Source organism: Echiichthys vipera (genome assembly GCF_963691815.1).
Source record: "Echiichthys vipera genome assembly, chromosome: 7".
NCBI lineage: Eukaryota > Metazoa > Chordata > Actinopteri > Perciformes > Trachinidae > Echiichthys > Echiichthys vipera.
Window position 1 is genome coordinate 24,660,510 of NC_139832.1, and position 21,508 is coordinate 24,682,017.

General features: G+C 40.5%; 2 protein-coding genes across 2 annotated transcripts; one reads left to right on the forward strand and one right to left on the reverse strand.

The window, feature by feature from the left end:
• The first annotated feature begins 480 nt into the window (after positions 1-480).
• cdk10 (cyclin dependent kinase 10) lies at positions 481-10,121 on the forward strand. The gene is made up of 13 exons (XM_083917235.1): positions 481-636; positions 2,514-2,586; positions 2,685-2,756; positions 3,039-3,141; positions 3,334-3,415; positions 4,264-4,331; positions 6,068-6,120; positions 7,226-7,295; positions 7,534-7,593; positions 7,844-7,967; positions 8,069-8,208; positions 9,014-9,066; positions 9,160-10,121. The coding sequence occupies exons 1-13, from the start codon at positions 547-549 to the stop codon at positions 9,252-9,254; spliced, it is 1,083 nt and encodes a 360-aa protein (XP_083773361.1). The 5' UTR covers positions 481-546; the 3' UTR covers positions 9,255-10,121.
• Positions 10,122-10,256: 135 nt separating this feature from the next.
• Positions 10,257-20,896, reverse strand: vps4a (vacuolar protein sorting 4 homolog A). The gene is made up of 11 exons (XM_083917233.1): positions 20,758-20,896; positions 19,839-19,950; positions 19,598-19,742; positions 19,443-19,504; positions 18,088-18,207; positions 17,056-17,212; positions 15,771-15,919; positions 15,502-15,583; positions 14,009-14,228; positions 13,773-13,913; positions 10,257-12,215 (listed from the first exon to the last, which is right to left on the reverse strand). The coding sequence occupies exons 1-11, from the start codon at positions 20,776-20,778 to the stop codon at positions 12,114-12,116; spliced, it is 1,311 nt and encodes a 436-aa protein (XP_083773359.1). The 5' UTR covers positions 20,779-20,896; the 3' UTR covers positions 10,257-12,113.
• Positions 20,897-21,508: the final 612 nt, after the last annotated feature.

A 21,508-nucleotide genomic window follows, 5' to 3' on the forward strand; every position in this document is an offset into this window, starting at 1 on the left:
TCAAGTGATTCACAGTTCAGCTTCCCTTACAAAGGAGCTGTCATTGAAGTAGAAGCTAAAGGTTTGTTTTGTGCACTAAATATTCTACAGTCTCTCTTTGTATAGAGGGGATACATTTTATGGCAGCTTGACATTGCAGTCTGACAGAGTATGTACCCCCATCTAACTTTGCCAGGAAAGAAGACACTACTCCATATTCACTGCAGTTATTTGGCATAATCTGAAGTATTCACAAAATTAAAAAATACATTATAATTTAGAAAAAATACCGCACATGGACCCATATATTCAATGTTATCCTATGCGAGGACTAATGCGATTAAATATTTCATCCTTATCACAATGTGGAGGGCCGCAGAGACAAAGGTGACCTACGGTGTCCCTGCGGCTTCAAACTCCGCGAAAGCTCTCAGTTGTCCCGATGATGGTGACGCAAACCAAAACAAGATGGCGGCGCCCACCGGGATGTGCTACGGCCTGTCGAGATAAAGCTATAACCGACGATAGTCTCGTCTTCTGAGGTTGAACACTGTCTTCAGCGAAAGCATGGACACCGTAGGGGAGGACGAACCGGACCCTATAAAGCTCAAGTCTATCAAGAACAAGAAAACATTCACAGTGCCTCAGAATGACAGGGTAAGAGGATTCACTCCGTGTTGGGAGGAACTGACGACAAACTCCATTCAGGACTCTGATAGTTTAATGATGCTCTGCTTACCAACAGCGATACGTTACTAATGTATAATACATTAACACGTATTACAACTCTAAATGGCCTAGACCGAAATTCGGCATATGTTTGGCAAGTGCAATATTAAATAGAAGAGGGAAATGTCTGATTGAAGTAGAGCACTTGACTACTTCAGTTAGTTGTTGATGTCTCCAGCAGCAGCAGCCAATCTCGTTACTGACTTCACCAACACAAGGCAGCCAGCTCTCTTGGTCTGTACTCCCCTAGTGATTCCTTGATGAATCCTCGGTGTTTCCTCCCTTTCTTCAGGGTACCTTTTTAGGACTGAGTATACTTTATTGGGATCTACGGTGGCCCTGCAACTCAAAACATCAAATAGACAACACAACAGCAAATTATGAAAAACAACAACAAAAAAACAGTACAGCAAATCATTAAACACAACAGCAAATCATTAAACACAACAGCAAATCATTAAACACAACAACAAATCATTAAACACAACAACAACAAAAACACTACAGCAAATCATAAAACACGACAAATTATAAAAAAGAACAAATCCTAAATCACAACAATAAATCATAAAACACAACAATGAATAATTAAAAACATCAAATCATTAAACACAACAGCAAATCATTAAACACAACAACAAAAACACTACAGCAAATCATAAAACACAACAAATTATAAAAAAAAGAACAAATCCTAAATCACAACAATAAATCATAAAACACATCAATAAATCATAAAACACAACAATAAATCATAAAACACAACAATAAATCATAAAACGCAACAATAAATAATAAAACACAACAATAAATAATTAAAAACATCAAATCATTAAACACAACAAATTATAAAACAAAAGAACGAATCATAAAACACAATAAATCATAAAACACAACAATAAATCATTATAAACAACAAATCATTAAAAACAACGAATCATTAAACACAACAACAAATCATAAAACTCAACAACAACATTAACTCCTGCCGGTAAAGGTAGGGTCTGTATGTCAGAGGCTCCTCCTGATTGGACAGACAAACTGTCTCCTTTCACAGGAAATTAGTGCTCACTCAGTGGCCTTAGGGACCGGATCCCTTCATTAGGTGTCAGTCCCAATTGGTGAAGGATGTTTTGCCCTCATTGTGGGAAAAATGTTTGCGAACAGGCTGATCATGTCATATGTACGCCCTGCATCAAAATAATTCATGATATCAGTAAACGTATCTTCTGAAGTGGTCATGTTTTCACCACAGACACTTTTACATGTGTTTTTCACCTCTCCTTCCTGGTAAAAGACAGTCCATCTGTCCAATCAGGAGGATCCCCTGATAGATCGGCCCTACTTTTTCTGGTAGAAGTTAATGTTGTTGTGTTTTCCTATTTGTTGCTGTGTTTTATGATTTGCTGTTTGGATTTGCACTTTCGGGCCACTGTAGTATTCAAAACCCTGTCACATTAGACCAGGTTGCTTATGTAATAATGTGCATTAGTCCTATTTTTCCCCATTTAGGTAATGGCCCGATGCCCAATGGCCCAATTTGGTTTGATAATCCTTTATTGATTTCTTGTTGACCGTCATGTCATTTCAACATCAGTAAATGCCCACTGAAGTAGTCCTGAAGGCATAAAACATGTGACATAGTGCAACTTCCCAGTGTCTGCCCATCAACCACATTGAAATTCTTTTAGCTTTATCCTAAAGGTGATGTGTTATTTAAACTATAACGTCCTCTAAACTACTCCTGAAGTCCTCTGAAATGAAGAGAGCCTCCGTGCCTTCTCCACCTTTTCACTCTTTTTCAGTTTGGGAGCTGCAGGAGTGTGAGAGAATTTGAGAAACTCAACCGCATAGGAGAGGGAACTTACGGCATTGTGTGTAAGTCATTCATGTTGGAGACTCTACATTGGTTCGACTAGGAAATTCAATTCATTTTAACTGCACATTATATAAACGTTTTCTTGTCCTTAATACAGACCGAGCCCGAGACACCAAGTCGGATGAGATTGTAGCACTGAAGAAGGTCCGCATGGACAAAGAGAAAGATGGTAAGATCTGGGATTCATATGCGAGTGTGTTTGCCGTTGTGCATGTGTTGTTTGCATATAATTATCTTTCTCATCCTTCTGTCCCACCTTTAGCATTGCAAAACAACATTTGCAGTATATTCATAATTTGAATTCACAGTTTACTTCCATTTTTCATTTCATGGCGTCTCAAAGAACTGAACCGTTTCATTCCTGGTTCTCTTATGTTCTGCTGTAGTTTGCCTGTTTAACCATCCTGTAAAGGCTGTTGCACTTGCTGACGACCTGCTCTCTCTCCGACAGGGATCCCCATCAGTAGTCTCCGAGAGATCACCCTGCTGCTGAGGCTGAGACATCCCAACATAGTGGAGCTGAAAGAGGTGGTTGTTGGCAGTCAACTGGAGAGGTAGTACACACACCACCGTAAAGGGGCGAGGGTGGACGCACGTCAGTGAATTCATAAGCAATAAACCAGAATATTCTAATTCTAGTTAATGCTGCACATCTGCAACGTAACTTTTCACAAACTGTCATGTTTTAAACTGTTATATGTTGACTGTCATCCATGTTTCTGTAACTCTGTGTGCTTCTTGTTCAGTCTGTTTCTGGTGATGAGTTACTGCGAACAGGATCTGGCCAGTCTGCTGGAAAACATGCAGACACCGTTCTCCGAGGCTCAGGTGGGACGTCCTGAACACACACGAAACCTGCATTTACTTATTTGTACTTGGTTTGAATTTCTAACTAGATTGAAAGTACCTATTTTGGCCTCATTTGTTTGTACTAATAATACTTGATTTTTCTATTTCATACTCTTTACAGTATAAGATGATTTTTCATTGGAATCCTATAATCACGTGCAACAGATTTTATTGTTGCATCATATCATAGTCTTTATGATTAGTACATCCATAGGTGGGCATTAACCCCTGTTATATGGACACCCAGATGGAACTTGCCAGTAAACTGCTTATCAGTTTAAAAAAAAAAATGCAATCTAATAAGTAACCATAGCAACACGACACAAATCTTCCGGTAAAATGTATTGCATCAAAAATATTTAGCCTATCTGAGCAACGTAAAACTCTCATTTTAGAAAGGCATAGAAATATAAATGAGTGGTCTAATCAGTCCTTCATTTAGTTAGCGACTATCGTATAATCTGGAGGAGCTCCGCAGCGTGTCGGACAGTTCTCGCCTCCACGTCGTTCATTAATACCTGATAATTGGATACCTCGTCGGGCATTAACCCTTACATTTATAAACCAGTTTACATTGGGGGTGATAACTGTTGGGTGACAGATGTTGCCTGGTTACAGTTGTCAGTGGACACATCTGAACCAGATGAATCTGCAGTAAATATCTATGCAGAGACATGTAAAATAGTTTTTTTTATTCCCTTAAGGACCCCTGATTGTAACTAAACATCCTCTTGACACCGTTAATTTGGTCTGCCTGACTCATTGATCGCTGAGTCAGGTTGGGCTCCCCGCATTTTAATATTTTCTCTTCTGCTACTCTCTTTCAGGTGAAGTGTATCATCCTTCAGTTGCTCAGAGGCTTGGAGTATCTCCACCATAACTTCATTATACACAGGTCAGTCCCACAAATGTACTGGGCACCCAACAATGAACTTTCTGTACCCAGTTTACTAAGGAAAGAGAGTTAAAAACAGCTGTGACACCCACAAGAGAGCATTACTTGCATTTAACTGAACCAATAAAAGAGGCTATACAGGAACATAATACATGTCAGCTAACTCACTGTATTGCCCGGTCTGCTAACTGTGTTGTTGGACATTTCTAATCTACAGACGCGTCAACACACATCAAGCAGGTGCTTACATTAGCTGGTAGTTGTTACATGCTGGTACGGATGCCTTGTTATACCTCGACTAGTTTGATAAATACCAGGTTGTTTAGGTTAGCTGAACTGACTTGAGTGCAATTCACTGTTTTGACGTGGCAGACTTATTCATTATTAACAGAATATTTGTGCAATCCTAACCCCTGATATGTGACACAACTGCACCGTTATAATAGTGTATTTATATGTATAGCAGCCAAATACAAAATCATTTTGGAAATACATACACATTTGGACTTCTAGGGGAAATCAATTTTGAGTCGTATCAAAAAAATAAAAAATACCGTCCCAAGTTTCCTTTCAAAATAAAATCCAGCCTACATAGTTCAAATTTTATGAAGAAATCAACTGAGAAATGTGTGTGCAGATCCCCAGCTAAACTAGCTAAAGTATTAAGGGTGCATGTCAGCTGTAGATCAGTTCCTCATTGTCAAAGAGCGGAGGGCTTCTCTCCAGAGCTGCCCGTTTACACTGAACCCCGGCAGTCAGAGGGGGAGACATCCAGAATAAAACAGGCAGAGAGTGCAGTACCAGTGCAGCGCAGTCACAATACGTCCACACTCGTCCTCAACTGGAGAACCCACCCACAGCTGAGTGCAACCAGCTCAGGCCTTCCTCTCTGGAGGTTTGTGAAAGTTGTCCTGAGAAAAACAATTTGTTTATCAATGAGTTGCTGACGCAGAAGGTAAACAAAGTCACACACTTCATCACTTTATGACCCAAAGTGTTGAACATGCTAGCCGTATCTGTAGTTTATGTTTCAAATGCACAGAGTTGTTTAGTACTCTTTCTTTTTTCTTTGCGTCATTAGAATTAAAGAACAAAGTATTTCTACGTGATTTATTCTGAAATACTAACGTTTTTTATTGTTCAGAATTAGATAGAATATCCGCTGTGGCTGTACCTCTGCTGTACTAGCATGTATTTATTTAAATAACCAGGGCACCTTTATGTTGTGAAAAAACAGTGAGCAAAATTAGAGTAAACAGTAATCATTGTGTCAGAAGAGAAGATTTAAACAATGTTTTCTTTGGGCTTTAGGATTAAAGAAAAATGAACAGGAAGTGTAGAGGCCACAGCTTTGAATGACTTCAGCACATCTGCGCCCACAGGACATCACTAGTTTCTCACACTGCTCTGGTTTGATCTTGGTCCATTCTGACTCACTCTCTTCCACCGTTCAGTAACTGGGGTGGGTTTCTTACACATTACATTACGATTGCTCTTTGAAACAAAAGCAAAGCATTATTTTTGGTTTTATATTTTCTTTTGGCGTAAAAAACACGTGAGAAGTTGAGTCATTTCTGCCTGCATTAAAATAATAAAAGCCATGCTGGTGTAGAGGTGTTCAGGAAGAGTAGACGCTCGCTGTCACTGAAAAGGTTCAGCTCAGGACAGGTGGAGGAGGTTGGGAGTACTGTGTTTTCTGGGGGCTGGCTCCTTATCCTCTTCAATCTTGTTATCAGGGATCTGAAGGTGTCTAATCTGCTGATGACAGACAAAGGCTGCGTTAAGATTGGTGAGTCAGCACTATTACCATAACTCTGTCTGCAGCGCTCACGGTAATCACGTTAGTCCTGTACTGACATACATCCAAACTCTGCCAGCACTGACCTTTGACCTCTCTCTCTCTCTCTCTCTCTCTCTCTCTCTGACAATGAGTGCCTTATTGTTTATTTTCCTCCTGTTTGATACGGATCACTATTTGTTCACTTCTATCTTCTCTTCCCTTTGAGTAAAATATAGATTTTTTGAAAAATCAAGTTTATTTATATCTGACCTGACTCGCATTTGCTCAGCATATCCATCTGGGAACTCTCGTTTGGAGATCCTTTGGGAAGAGGTGAAAATACTGGTTGCTGATTGGATAAACCATCTGTCTATCAGGCCAAATCAACTCTTTATTTATGGAAAAAAGGCACAATTTCAGGTGCTCGGTCAATATTCCAACAGAAGGATCCAAGAGAAAAAAGCATTAGCTAGCAGCTAAGAGAATTAGGGCTAGATCAGGTTGGATTTGCATGCGTTGAGTCACACTTAAACCTGCCCTAAAAAAACCCAACTCTGATTGGACATTGGCTTGGCAAACTTTTTAGTTCCTTATATGTCCTGTGTCGTTCCTGTTATATACTTAGACTTTGTCAGGGTTTAGGGTTTGCTAACCCTGACAAAGGTTAGCAAACCCTAAACCTGGCAAAATAATCTTCAATCCACTTTTAACTGCGTCTCAACTGAGCCAGCTCCACCTGCTGACAGACGCCAGGAGGTGGGTTTGAAATGGACGTTGGTTAAAGATTATTTTGTTGACCTACTATTTATAAGGTCATGACTGAACATACACACTTTTTATTAATATTGATTAACTCAGTCGTTTGACAGAAAATAAATCAAAAGCATATTAATTTTCATTTATTAAGCAAATGTTAGGATTTTTTAGAATTTAGATGGTAGTTTTTCGCTATTTTCTGACATTTTATCATCTCTGATTAACTCATTTATTTTAGAAAATGATCAAAAGATAATAAACTTTATAATGAACATAATAGTTACTTCCCTAGTCCATAATAAATTATTAATGGTGGTGGTGTTTAGTGGCTCTGAGTTTTGTTTCTGCTTGTTTCCAGCTGATTTTGGCTTGGCCAGGATGTACGGCATCCCCCAGCAGCCCATGACGCCTCGGGTGGTCACACTGTGGTGAGGGTCTCCTGGGCCTCTCAGCCCTGTTCACCTTAAATACTGCTTCAGCCTCATTCTGTTTCTGTAAATGCGTCGATGCATGCATCGTGCACTGCATATGCCCTTGTGTTACTTACGTTGTGCTTGTGCTGTCTCAGCTGCTCCTTTTTAATCTCTCTCAGTTATCGTCATTCATTAGCTCCGTTGGCTCGGGCGGACCGAGACTGACGACATGTTCTCCTCTGTCTGTCTGCAGGTACAGAGCTCCAGAGCTCCTCCTAGGGACCAAGACCCAGACTACAGCTCTGGACATGTGGTGAGACTCCAAGCTCTGGCATCATGCGACACAATAATACATACCGTACTTCTGCTCTCATCACTTCTTAAATCAAACCAGATTTTCACTTTGGAAGCTAAATCATCTTCTGCATTTAACTGCTCTTAATCCACTATTTTACCTTACGCTTTATCACATCAGATATTGCAGACTTCCTCTCAAGCCGCATACAGTAAGGAGCCAATGGTGAAAGATGGCACTGAACTTGTTGTGTATTTTTTTTTTGCAGGGCTGTAGGCTGTATCCTGGCTGAGCTGCTGGCTCACAAACCTCTTCTGCCGGGAACGTCTGAGATCCAGCAGGTCGACCTGATAGTTCAGCTGCTGGGAACACCCAATGAAAACATCTGGCCAGTGAGACTTCAGCTCTCTATATGTCTTCAGCATAAAATCAACTCTCTGTGGTGTCTGATGATGCCAAATTGAGTATGTGTGTGTGTGTGTGTGTGTCCCAGGGTTTTTCTCTGCTGCCCCTCATCGGTCAGTACAGTCTGAGGAAGCAGCCGTACAACAACCTGAAGAATAAATTTACTTGGCTGTCTGAGGCTGGACACAGGCTGCTCAACCTGCTCTTTATGTACAATCCACAGCGCAGGTACAGCCACGTGTACACACGCACGCACGCACGCACGCACAAACGTACGCACACACGCACGCACACACACACACAGCCTCAAATGCTTAAACACAATGATCAGTCTCAGGGTCCCGGTGTTGTTCATTGTGACTCACTGTGACACTGGCAAGGCTTTCTGTGACATAGAACATAAAGTACAGAGCAATTATCAGTGAACTTAAAGTCAAAGAAACGTGTTGTGCTTTCCAGTGTTAGAGATATTAAAGGATCATTAACAGGGATACCTTAAAGAGTAACCAAAACCCCAGAATTTGTGAGCTCTACCCTGGAAATGAAAGAAAATTGTATCAAAAGGGGCAGGGCTAAGAGGGCGGACTAGGACACGCCCACTCCTCTCCACAGTCTGCAGGGTGTAATGATGAAGTTATGACATTTTATATGCAAAAGGTTAAAGGTCAACTTCACTGTGACGCCATAAGGTTTTTTTTCATTAGTCAACGCTATGACTTAGGAACAGAAGGGGAGACATTTGTCAGAATTGGTGACACTAATTAAACTGGTTAGTGTTTAGATCTTCCGTGCTGCTGTTGAAAATGTGTGTGAAGAATCAACGCTTCGCCCAAAAATACCACTTCTCCAAAGTCTTCACTACATATATTATGTAAATCTGGACAGACATGGATGTGAACTGCCACTTGACTGGTTGGTGTTTATTATAGTTTGAAACTGCTGTTTGCCTACAGGATATTAACTGTTCTTTGTCAGATATGTTAAATTCACAAGCGTCATCAATAAGTGATTACTGTCTGTGTTCCTGATCCAGAGCTTCTGCCAAGGATTGTTTGGAGAGTTCCTACTTCAAAGAGAAACCTCTACGTGAGTGAAAAGGTTTTGGATATGCCTCAGCAGTGATCCTGCCCTCTGATCTACTGCAGTCAATAATCCTGTCGTCTCTGCTTCTCTGTGCAGCCTGTGAACCAGACCTGATGCCCACCTTCCCCCACCACCGCAACAAGCGGGCTGCTCCTCCGGCAGAGAGCCACTCCAAACGGAGCAAAGTGTGATGAAGATAAGAGCGTAATGATGAGACACTGGACTTAAGACAGACCTGCAGTGGTTTCATTCTCAGGAATGGACGTTGGCGCTGCGTGCACGGAACGTAGATCTGCTCAGGAGGAGGTTTATCGGTGAGCGACTGCAGACCAGTTTCAATGCAGCTAAAGTCAACACACTCAGATAAACACAGTGCTGGACACAGAACTGTGCAGTGTTCAGTATAATGCTGCAGGTGGCAAATGAAAATGTGAAAAGTCTGTCAGAACAAATTCTCTGATGTAGGTCCAGTTGTTTGAATCACTTAGACATTTCTTCCATTAGGTATATTTCATACTAGGCAAGGTGTGCACACCAAATAAAGTGGAATTAATGAAGACAAAGTTGGCTTGACAAACATGCTGAGGCATTTTATCTTTTGTGTCAAGCATTTGTGACATTTTAGATGTTCTATTAAAGTGTCATTCCGCCGTTAAATCACCCCATGGTCTTCTTCGACACTTGCACACATCAAATAAGCCATTGAGACAGTTTTTTTCGTTTATCAACTATTAACAGAGAAATCCGTGAGAGTTGCTAACAGCCAGATGTGGCTAACACTGATTAGCTCGGGGCAGTACGGTCAAGGCATTAAAACGGCTTTTTTTAGCCACTAATACTGCTCAAAATAACACCAAACCTCTGCAGTAGCATGAGAGTCCTTACAATAAGGACAATGGGATCATTTTGTGCCGGAATTACATTTTAACCGTCTTCACTATACTGTGATCAGCTTGGATCTGCCATAAAAATGATAAAACTGTAAAGGCAGAGTAGGAACTGTACCAACCTCCTTGAGCTCTGCACAGTCACACTGGGTCTGTGGCGGCCTCTCTCAGGAGTTTTTTTTTTTTTAAATAAAAAGAATGGCAGACACTCAAAATGTTTCTGTAGAGCCAATACATATGTTTAAACCATGAGCTATTGAACAGAATAAAAACGTCAATCCATTAACTGTTCCTTCTTTCATTTGAAAAGTCAGTTTTTTATTAATGCAGGTTAAATTAGTAGTAAGGGTTACATGGCCAGCGTTGAGTTAAGTCCCCTCAAAGGGACGTTGATAACTGACCTCTCACTGAACCGTACGTACGTGTCTCCACAAACACACAGCGACATTAGACACTGAGCTATCACAGAAAGTCCCATCACTGAGTTAGCAGACGAGCCTGTGGTTCTTCTGGTTGTGATAGTGAGAGGTCAGAGAGTTGGTACAGAACAAACATCCTATAGCAGATTTAAAATATTACTTCAAACGGACTGTGTCGTCCTGCTTCTTGATAACCAGCAGGACTAGCTTTCCTTGTCGTCTGTATGCTGACAACGGGACAAATAGGGTTTACGGTTGAGAAAGAAGAGCCAGCCCTAAACAGACACTAATGAAACAACACGGCGTCTGCCTCAGAAGAGCTCAAAGTGTATATTTGTCTCCCAACAGAAAACTGGAGCTCCATCATGAAACATCAACAAAATAAATACTTCAAGTGTAAACGTACGGTTTCTCTATTATAGTCAGTCAAGTTGTATATTGTTGTGTAACACTGTTGAACATTTCATGGCAGGGCAAATGAAAATGTTTAAAGAGATGTGCTTGATTGAGTCTCTAAAACAAGGAAGAAAAGGAGTATTCAGGTTCTGAAGACCAACTTCAATAAAAGACAATCCAAAGGGAAGACCTCAAAGTACGGCTCACTTTTAGAAGTGCATTCTGGGAACTGCAGTGTGAAAAATAATTTGAGCCGGAGCTGCGTTTCAGAGTTCATTCTTGACCTCGGGAACATTTGAGACATCTGTTCAACTTTCCATCATTTTTTTAATGCACCTCTTCTCAACGCTCCTAAATATTGTTTCCAAAGTGAAGTATGAACTCTGAACCTCATGTTCTCACCAAACGTTTATTATTATGTACAGTGAGCAAACTTCATCTGCTGAGGAAGATCTTGTGATGTCAACTAGAGGTTTACCACTGACTTTAAAAAGATCTCTTTCAAGTGTTTGGGATGGAGGAAATGCGATGTCTCGCTCTCATTCAAGCACATCTCTTATATTTTAAATATTGAACACGGATGTCTCGCTTTGACTGCTGCTAACACAGAGCCTGATGCAGACACGCACACATACACAGCTGCAGAGGGAGGCAGTGATGAGTCATCCACTTCACTCTTGATCAAATAAAATAACAGGGCTCCAAACATCAACATATACATTAAGACACACATGTTTCATAAAAACATTAAGATGCATTCACACACTCGCATGCCTGGCAGGAGAATTCTCTTCTTGTGTTGCTTCTTCAAACGTCACTGTCCTTCATTGCGACTCAAAGCGAAGTGCACAAAGGCAAAACAAAATGTACAGTCCTTCAGTCAGATAGAATCGGCTCAGAGAGGGACAAACTTTATGCATTCACATTTGAACACAGCTTTCCTCGTGTCAATGCAGGTTAGAAGAGAAGTTCTTGTAGTGATTACGCTGTAGTGGCTGCTTTGTAATGGAACACTGTCTGAAATGGGGGAAAAGACGTGGGCTCTATTGTCCAAACTACCAAATCACACCAATTTTCTATTGTAGCATTTGGTCAACTTCCTCCGAGGATTCAGAAACTGTGGCCTGGATGATTCAAACCAAGAAATACAGGCTTCCTTGACCTTCTGTCGTTCGAACAGACCGGTCTTTTATTTTGAAATCCACGAGAGGCAGTGAACCAAGCGCTCGGTTGAGAGAGGAAGCCTACGGGATGGTACAGCAGTGTGGTTGGGAGCAGTTTGACCCTTCTCATGGACCGGGGAAAGAGGCGAGGCAGGTTTAGGGCGGGGCGGGTTAGGCTCCGTTTCTCAGCCCTCCATCCCAAAGTCATCTGTGAACTTCTTGACCTTAAAGAGATCTTCAGTGTTGACTGTCGGACGGGTAGTGGACAGAGAGCGCAGCATGTCCGACTGCAATGGATAAGAGATACAAGTCATTTTGGGGCTTGTGTTGTTTTGTTTAAAATTCTATTTCTCCTTCATGGTCCGAGTTTGACACTGGACTCAAAGACAGGTTACTGTGTAACATGTTGTGAAATAAACACGTGTGGCATGTATGACGTAATCAGCAGCACAGATGCAACATGTTACACATCAGTAAAATCACTTCATGAAAAAAGTATTTGTTACACAATTATTTGTCCGGATTGGGATTAACATGATACCTGTACATGCCCTGATGTCCTTCGTAGGACCCGACAGGATACATACGGGACTCTTGAGACAGATACCGAGACTGTTTTAGAGGAAAACTTTCACCGATTACCGATATGGCCGTTGAGATAGTGAATTTTTGAGTTTTTCTGTGTGGATTGAGTCTGCAACTGTACTCAGGAGGCTGCTTTAGTAAATAAAGAACTTTATTAAAGAATAATTAACATTATTATTCATTATATATACAATGCATTACATTGTTAATCAATTCTAGAAATAGATAAGTAAATAAAGATCACTCTGCTGGACAACGTTTCTACCCCAAGCATCGTTTTCTGCATTATATGTTCTGTCAAAGTGAATTTTCATATCGGACCGGTTTAGCGGTCTGGCTCTTATCTTTTATACTTAAATATTCTAATTAATATTTATGGGGCTGACTTTTTCAATATGTTCTGCTAAGTTCAGCTGCTTAATACGAGCATTTTTGCCTGATTTGATGTCTGCACTCTTGATTTTTGTTATTTAACAGATACTTGAACTATTGGAATTGTGTGGAGCTTCGTTGTATTTATAATGAAAGTCTCTATTTATTTATTGTTGCTGCTTTTTTCAGGTTCATCTACAAATGTAATCTACAATAAGGATGTAAGCATTATTGTACACTTGATGGTTGTTACTATATAGAGAGCTGTCCCTTTTTTGGCTCCATGTATAGTATTATTATTGATGTTTGATATTTATGATGTATTGCGTGTGGGGAATGTAACTGGTGCAAATTGACTTCTTTTTTTGCAACATTTGGATTAGAGCTTCAAATAACTAAAATGTACTTAATTATGCAATGGATTTGATTATTATTGATAATAATAATAATCATAATAATTGATAATTGATGATTAAAGTGGCATTTTAATACTTCATTCATTGAAGCTGCAGCCTTTCCACACTTATTCCACCACTGCAGCTCAGGTGGGAAAAAAATATTTTGTTAAGAAACTGTAGATTTAAACTGGGATTATGATTAATATTGTTATTTAATCACATAATATTTTTTTAAATCCTGGCAATACCAGTAAGTGCAGGGTAAAATATACACATAACATTTCTGTCAGACAGACTTAATTATCAACCACTCATAATATTTGTGATTGTTTTAATTGATTAGTCTTGTTATCATGTATTACATTATGAATGTATTATTTATCATTGTGAGTTTATGGATGGAGTGGAATTTTCCTGTGTAGCTGTTACTATGGAAGTTCCTACATGACGTTTGTGTCTGTGCTGTTAATTAATGTATGAGCATCTCACCATGCAGACTATGGGCTCCAGTAGTTTATCACTAGGCACCTCCATCCAGGTCATCTCTATGGCTGCAGGGTCACCAGGGGAACAAGGAGTCAAGAGGTCGTCCACCATCACCTGGTTGTTGCTCCGGGACGGACCGCGAACCTGCAGGAGTAAAATGAAGGGGAAAAAAAGCTCAGAGACGTATTATAATAACAGGGATTGTTAACAGTTCCCCCCTGGATTTCTATTAACGTCACCTTTTTGAAGTGTGTGGCAGACTGGACCTTCCTAACAGGCTGCATGAGAGCGTCCCGGACTATGATGCTTATGTCGGCGCCAGAGTAGCCATCTGTTTTGTGGGCGAGCTGCCGCAGGTCGGCCTCGCTCAGGCTGTGCGGCGTGTTACCCAGATGAAGGCGAAACATTTGAGCCCGAGCTGGCTCCTCCGGCAGGGGGATGTAGATACGCTTCTCAAATCTGACACACGACAGAGGACAAGAACCGTTCAGTCGCACATTCACCAGCTGTTCAAAACATAGGAAACATTAACAGAGTGCCTGCAGGTTTCACACACAATCAAGACTTGAAAGAGCGCGTGAAAGCTGCCTGGAGAGGGAGGAAGGGTATACAAATACACGACAATATTTTGTTAAGTGATGTAGCGAAAATGATGAAAAAGATACAACTATGATCTTTAAGAATATTGTTAAAACTAAGTCAGGGCGAGTCCAACACACAGTCAGGGTTCCTGCACATTTTCCATTTCAACATTACAGACTTTTTCAGACTTCTCTGAGGATCAAATATTAAACATCTGAATACCAATTGTTAGATGCTTATGTCAATAAATGGTTTTAAAATTCAACTTTTAATACGTATGCCATTATTTTTATTACAAGATATTTCAACATATGTATTGTAGGATAAAAGTCAGGGAAAGTAATAGAAAAGTATATCCAAAAAATAAGCCAAAAAAAAGTCATAGTATAATTGTATGTCGAAAACGTCCAAAAAATTCTTAAATCAGGAGAGACTGTCAAAAAAAGTCATGGCATCACCAGACTCTTTCAGACTCGAATTTCCAGACTTCTCAGAGGATCTGAATACCAATTGTTAGATGCTTATTATGTAAACAAATGGTTTTAAAATCCAACTTTGAACACACATGTTAAATTCTGTATGCCATTATGTTGCCAAGTAATTACAGAACATTTTGACCTAAGTATTGTAGCTCACATAAGTGAATGAACTCCAAACAGAGACAATGATCAGCATTTTGTTCAACCTAAATGCTAAAAGAGTGAAATGAATAACTGTGAACCTGTAACTGAAGTCTTTGCTTCATTGGCTTTAGATGGACTAAACCTACTTGTAAATAAATAAAAATAATAAATAAAAAATGTAATAAATTGTAGACGACACGTATGTAAAAAAAAATGAGAATCGCAGTTGCACGGCGAATGGTAACCATGGTAACCCGACATCATTCTATAGCCAGCTTGATTAGTTTCATATCCTCTTCAGGTTGACTGTGTTGCGTTAGTACGCTTGTTTTGGTTTGTATATATTAATATGTTTTATTTTCAAAAGGGGGATAAAAGTCTGGAAACAATACAAACATTTTTCCAAACTCTTTTCCCTTTTTCCAAACTTATCCAGACCTGGAAATGACTCAAATTAAAGTCCATACTTTTCCATACTGCGCAGGAACGCTGCACAGTAACGGATGAATATAGAAGTGACCTCTGACCTTCTGCGGATGGCAGCGTCTAGCACCCAGGGGATGTTGGTGGCTCCCAGCACCAAGATACCATCGTTGTTGTTTCCCACACCTACAAAACCAGAGAGCTTCAGTCAGCTCCCTCATTGTCCGTGGGGGGGGGGGGGGGGGGGGGGGGTGTTATGTATTTGCATATTTAAGATGCCTTTGTCATTTTTCTATTGACCCATATCCAATACATACAATATATTATTTCATTGTGTGTCAGTCTGATTGTTCTCATTCCTCGTTCTGCTCACCCTGCATCTGGACCAAGAACTCTGTCTTAATGCGGCGGGCGGCCTCGCTCTCATTCTCGTTCCTGGAGCCGCAGAGCGAATCCACCTCATCGATGAAGATGATTGATGGTTTGTGCTGGCGAGCCAGGTCAAACAAGTTCTTAACCAGCCTGGGACACACAGGGAGAGATGGAGAAAATGAGAGTGAGAGAGAGAGAGAGAGAGAGAGAGAGAGAGAGAGAGAGAGAGAGAGAGAGAGAGAGAGAGAGAGAGAGAGAGAGAGAGAGAGAGAGAGAGAGAGAGAGAGAGAGAGAGAGAGAGAGAGAGAGAGAGAGAGAGAGAGAGAGAGAGAGAGAGACATATGGACAACAGTATTAAAAGAGGTGCACTCAAAACTGATTCACTGGAAGTTGTAAGCATCCTATAGTCCCATACTAAACTGTGTTTGAGCAGATTCAAAAATAGTTTACGCCAATAGCACAACAATACAATAGTTTAGCCTTTGATATACAAGACAAGAGAGACTTTTCTGTCATCCATCTATATACAGTGCAGTACAGTATATAGAGAAAGGACTGTACTGTGCCCAGGCATGGCACACTTGCCTGCCGCGGCCCGGTTGAGAGAGGTGGGCTTCTTTAAAGCATGCATGCACATGTACGGGCACGAGCGCGAGCATTGGTGCCCTGATGTCTATTTATATGCATATGTTCCTCGCAATGGACATTTAAAAAGATGCAGCCGAACGGTTGGTGGTGGTTTGATGTGGAGATGGAGTGTTTACAGCAGGTTTGGTCAGATGAAATGTTCAAAAACAGTCTGACAAAACTAGGTATCCGAGGGGTGATGACGCAGAGACAAGAAGCAATTGAGGGAAGAGGGAGGGGGGGACAAGCACCCTAAAGCACAAATGGACAGTGTGAGTAAGTCGAGTCAGGTGAGTTCTTGCTTGGTTGGAATGAAAACCTGCAGCCACACAGGCCTTTACTGGATCAGTTTGACACCCATGCTCTATAGGGACATGTGGTCTGATATGTACGTATGATCTATCGCATAAGTATTTAATCATGATTTATTATTGTAAGTTTTGTTGAAATATTGAAAGTAAGTACTGCTAAAGGCTTGTTCCCATGACTGTTCATAGAGTGTTTCTATAACCTAATATTTGGGAGTTTTCACAGATCGTTGACGATGTAAAGGGATGAAGACTCTACTCTACATCTAAAAAGAAGTCGTAAAACACATTCTGCTATATTTCTGTGTAGAGTTCAGCCGCAGACAACAGCAGACCCTGAGGAAGACGTACTTCTCACTCTCTCCCAGCCACTTGGACATGAGGTCTGAGGAGGAGACGGAGAAGAAGGTGGAGTTATTGGCCTCTGTGGCCACGGCCTTAGCCAGGTACGACTTGCCCGTCCCTGGAGGGCCGAACAGCAGGATGCCTCTCCACGGAGTCCTCTTGCCTGAGAACACAGAGAGGAGTAGGAAGGTTGGTCACATGATGTCACACTACGGTTGACATTTCTAGGGTACTATTCAACAGAGGTAGCGCTCAAATGCTAGTTGACAGTCATTTTAAAAACATCTAAATTGACTTCTCAACTAACTAGCAGTGAGAAAAAAAGCATTTGCCCTGTTTTTCTAAACCAATAAGATAATTATCTCTGAAGTATGAGAGAAGTATTCATGGGGAAAAAAATCTTTTGTTTTTAGAAGATAGATAGCCTGTCTCTCTGAAAGCTTTTTCTATGTTCCTCACCCTGCTAGTTTGACAGAAAATCGTTAATAAATCTAAAGTATATTTAGGGCTCTGTCAGTGCTACGGTCTTATGTGCGCTGACTAATAATTCAGCGAGCCTGCTCAAGGATAAATAACAACAACATACGGCTACTTTCAGACAGACAGAACACATCACTTAGCCCCCTGTTGATGCTATTGCATGGTTTAATCAATCGATCTTTTCTTTTAATACTTCATGAATCTATATATGGACCACACTGTCGTGGCAGAAACCATGCTCCAAGCAGGTGAGCGGTTCGAGCAGGATTTTAAGGTTTCTCATTAATTAAAACAATTAAAAAACAGGGTAGAATTTATATTTCCCCCCAGAAAACTTATTTCATAATTCTGAGATTATAATTATCCTGTTAATTCAGAAAAACAGGCCAACTTTTTTTCTCAAGTGAATGAAGTGAATTATGCTTATGCAAATATTGAACTGGGCTCTTATTAAATCAACATAAAGATCTACCTGTGCCATATTGTTTTAACCATTTGATTTCAGTGTATGATAATGAGTGGGTCTGACAGAATTAGAGCGGGAACATCCCACAGTACCTGTAAAGAGGTGAGGGAATTTAATGGGCAGGATGACGGCTTCCTTCAGAGCTTCCTTAGCTCCCTCCAGTCCGGCCACATCGTTCCACCTGACATTGGGCTTCTCCATTATAATGGCACCTGGACACAAATAAAACCACATAACACCACTGAACCCTTGATCTACTACTAACACTTTAAAAATCATGTATTAGTACGAGTTTCTTCCAGCTTCGACTCTTAGCAAGGATTAAGGCCTAAGAGTGATCCATGCCTTTATTTCTTCACGGCTGGATCACTGTAACTCTCTGTATGTTAGTGTCGACCAGTCGTTGCTTTGTCGCCTGCAGCTCGTGCAAAACGCAGCCGCTCGTCCCCTGACTGGTAAAAGAAAGCGGGACTACATTACACCAGTCTTGGCCTCGCTACACTGGCTCCCTGTCAACTTCAGGATTGATTTTAAACTTTTGTTATTTGATTTTAAAGCTCTAAATGGACTGGCACCGCTGTACTTAACTGAACTTTTACATTGTCACACTCCAGCCAGAGTGCTGAGGTCAGCAGATCAAATGCTGCTGGAAGTCCCCAGGACCTGACTGAAAACAAGAGGGAGCCGAGCCTTTGCGGCGGCTGCCCCTCAGCTCTGGAATAGCCTGCCCTGGCATATCAGATCAGCCCAGACCCTGGAGGTTTTTGAGTCCTTATTGAAGACCCACCTGTTCTCCATGGATTTTAATTCAAGCGGAGCATGAAACCTGTCTACTGTGTTTTATGTATATTTTTTATTATAGTTGTGTTGTATTGTCTTGCTGAACTGTACAGCACTTTGGTCGACCGTTGGTGGTTTAAAATGTGCTCTATAAATAAAGTTTGATTGGATTTGATTTGAAAAAAATGCAAAGTTATAAGTGAGATACTATAACTACAGTGCTAAACTTTAATTCTATTATCCATTTTTAATCCTTACTCTCTTTTTATTGTACTATCAAGTGTGTCTTATTCATGTAAAGATATATTTTATTGTTAGCTTGTTTTACTTGTTTTTTTTTTATCTGTGAGTTTTATCTTTTATCTTATCTAACATAATTTGGCACATATATTACTGTTTTTACAATCAAGTACTCACTTAATCTGAAGCACTTGGTGCATGTAATTTCTTTGTTGTAAAGCAATTTGGGCTGCATTGTATGTATGAAAGGTGCTATACATATAAAGTTTATTATTATTATTATTATTATTATTATAAGTTACATTTGATCAAAAAGTTTAACTACAATGACTTCAGGAAGCTTTTCCCATAAAGAAGCAGTGTGAGGTTTTTGAATTAAATAATCTAACCACTATATCCATGTGACACAAACATAATGTTTACTCACCCATAAGTTGCTCCTGCAGTTTTTTCTTCTCTGGATTTTCACCTTCGCTGTCACTGTCACTCCTAGAGCGCACACAAACACAGAGGTTGACATAAATACAGGAGACCCCACAGACTCAAACACGTTTTCTGAGAGGAGAGAAGATAACAGCCTACTTGTCATTGCTTTGTGCCTCCTTGACCGGCTTCTTGCCCTGTTTGTCTTTATTTTTCAGATAGTCTTTAAGTTTCTCCGCTCGGTCCAGGTACTGCATACACTTGGCTCGTATACTCTCCTTTGCCTTGTCACTGTGGGCCTCATCTGAGGGGGAAATTCCAAACAACAACGAGAATGAAACCCACCAATGTTTGTACCAACAGAAGGGTGTGAAGCAAATCCAACTGCTGCAGTACTCACATTTGATAGCATGTAGGAAATATTCCACAGCATGCTGGTAGAGTCGCAAGGCCTCCTCATAATTCTTCGCCTTGTCTTCCTCTGTGGCTTTGGTCACAAGATCAATCGCTTTCTGTAGCAGACGCAGGGAAATACGGCCGGGGGACAGGTGTGACACAGATTTGGGGTGGAGACACAGACAGTGAGGCAGAGAACTTAAGGCAAGGTAAGTTTATTTGTATAGTACCTTACAACAACAAGGTTATTCAAAGTGCTTTACATAAAACACTGTAAGCATTGGAAAGAAATGCATATAAAATGACATTTAGATGTAAAATTACATTCAGATAAAAAATTGTAAAACAAAAACAAGTAAATAAAAATAAAAATAGAAACAAAACTATCAAAAGAATAGAAGTTAAAGTGCAGTATAAGCACTTAACACAAAATACAACATAATGTACACATCGATGACACATGTCAACATTGGAGCTTTAACCAAAACAAAGCACAAGTTATGCCACTAACATAATAACATGTTATACATCGGAATCCTTACCATTTCTCTCATTCTAAAGAAATGACACCAAACTATTTATTACGAGAGTTCCAGACTAAAATGATCCTAAATGTAGATGTTTTTGTGAACAGGGGCTAACCTACGGCTCATCTAACGGCTGCTAGCACAAGCATCCTCCAGTGGGGGTTAGCAGTCCACCCATTTAAAACCCACAGCATCATTCATCAGTATTAGTGTCTTTATAGAACATGTTATTTATATGTTTAAGACAATGTAATGGGTGTGTCGTTTGCAGGCTAAACTAAACTAGCCCCCATCACTAGCAGGCTTTAGCGTCAGCTGTTCTGTAGCATGTTAGCCGCAGTAAAGTCGCTGCTGCAGAAAGATAACGGTCGCTAGCTAACGGCAGCCTGACGTTACCTGTAATGTTGACGTTGTCATTTCATCTCCCTCGTGTGCTCTCCTCACAGGTTTATGTCTTCGGACCCAGAATGTGTGACGGAAGGAGCTCCTTAGCTGCACTCGTATGTAGAGAGGGGCGCGACTGCTCTTGACATGACAAAACAAAACACAGGCTAACGCGTCTGCTCGCTGCGATGACAGCCTGCCCCGAGCCCTCAGCACCACAGCAACACGACAACTTCCGCTCACACCTTTCAAAATAATAGGCCATAAAACTACATTATGGACATTTACATACACAATACAGACTGTTTTATTCATAGGAGCTTCGCTAAATGAAGTATCCGTTTATTTCCATTGATATTTTCCTATTTTCCTGCTTAAGCTTGTATAGTAACACTTCATTGTGAATGTGTATATATTTATCTTGATTCTTATATTTTGCTATATTTTAGGTTTTTATCTGTTTGCTATTTATGGACATTTTCAACGGAATTCCATTGCTAGGCAACAGCCTTGGTCCTTGGTTACTTCCTGTCAGCGGATGTCATTCACGTGCACTGCAACAGGAAATAAACCAGGATAAATTTAGAATGTTTAGGTTTACATCAATTCTTGAAAGTAGCTAGACTGTATTTTGTTGTCCTAAAAACAATGAGAACAAGGACAGTTTAAATTCTAGTCAACCAGTTTGATAAATGGTAAAGTGGAGATGCTTCAAAGGACTCAGACTGTATTACATATACATACAGTCTATGAAGCCACCTAG

Excerpts from the sequence above, each read along its gene's own strand:
- cdk10 (XM_083917235.1), top strand. The coding sequence starts at position 547 with ATGGACACCGTAGGGGAGGACGAACCGGACCCTATAAAGCTCAAGTCT. Across the intron at positions 6,121-7,225 it reads CAAAGGCTGCGTTAAGATTG|CTGATTTTGGCTTGGCCAGG; the intron begins GTGAGTCAGCAC and ends GCTTGTTTCCAG. Across the intron at positions 7,296-7,533 it reads CCTCGGGTGGTCACACTGTG|GTACAGAGCTCCAGAGCTCC; the intron begins GTGAGGGTCTCC and ends GTCTGTCTGCAG.
- vps4a (XM_083917233.1), bottom strand. The coding sequence starts at position 20,778 with ATGACAACGTCAACATTACAG. Across the intron at positions 19,743-19,838 it reads TTTCCTACATGCTATCAAAT|ATGAGGCCCACAGTGACAAG; the intron begins GTGAGTACTGCA and ends TTTCCCCCTCAG. Across the intron at positions 12,216-13,772 it reads TGGAGCCCATAGTCTGCATG|TCGGACATGCTGCGCTCTCT; the intron begins GTGAGATGCTCA and ends TATCCATTGCAG.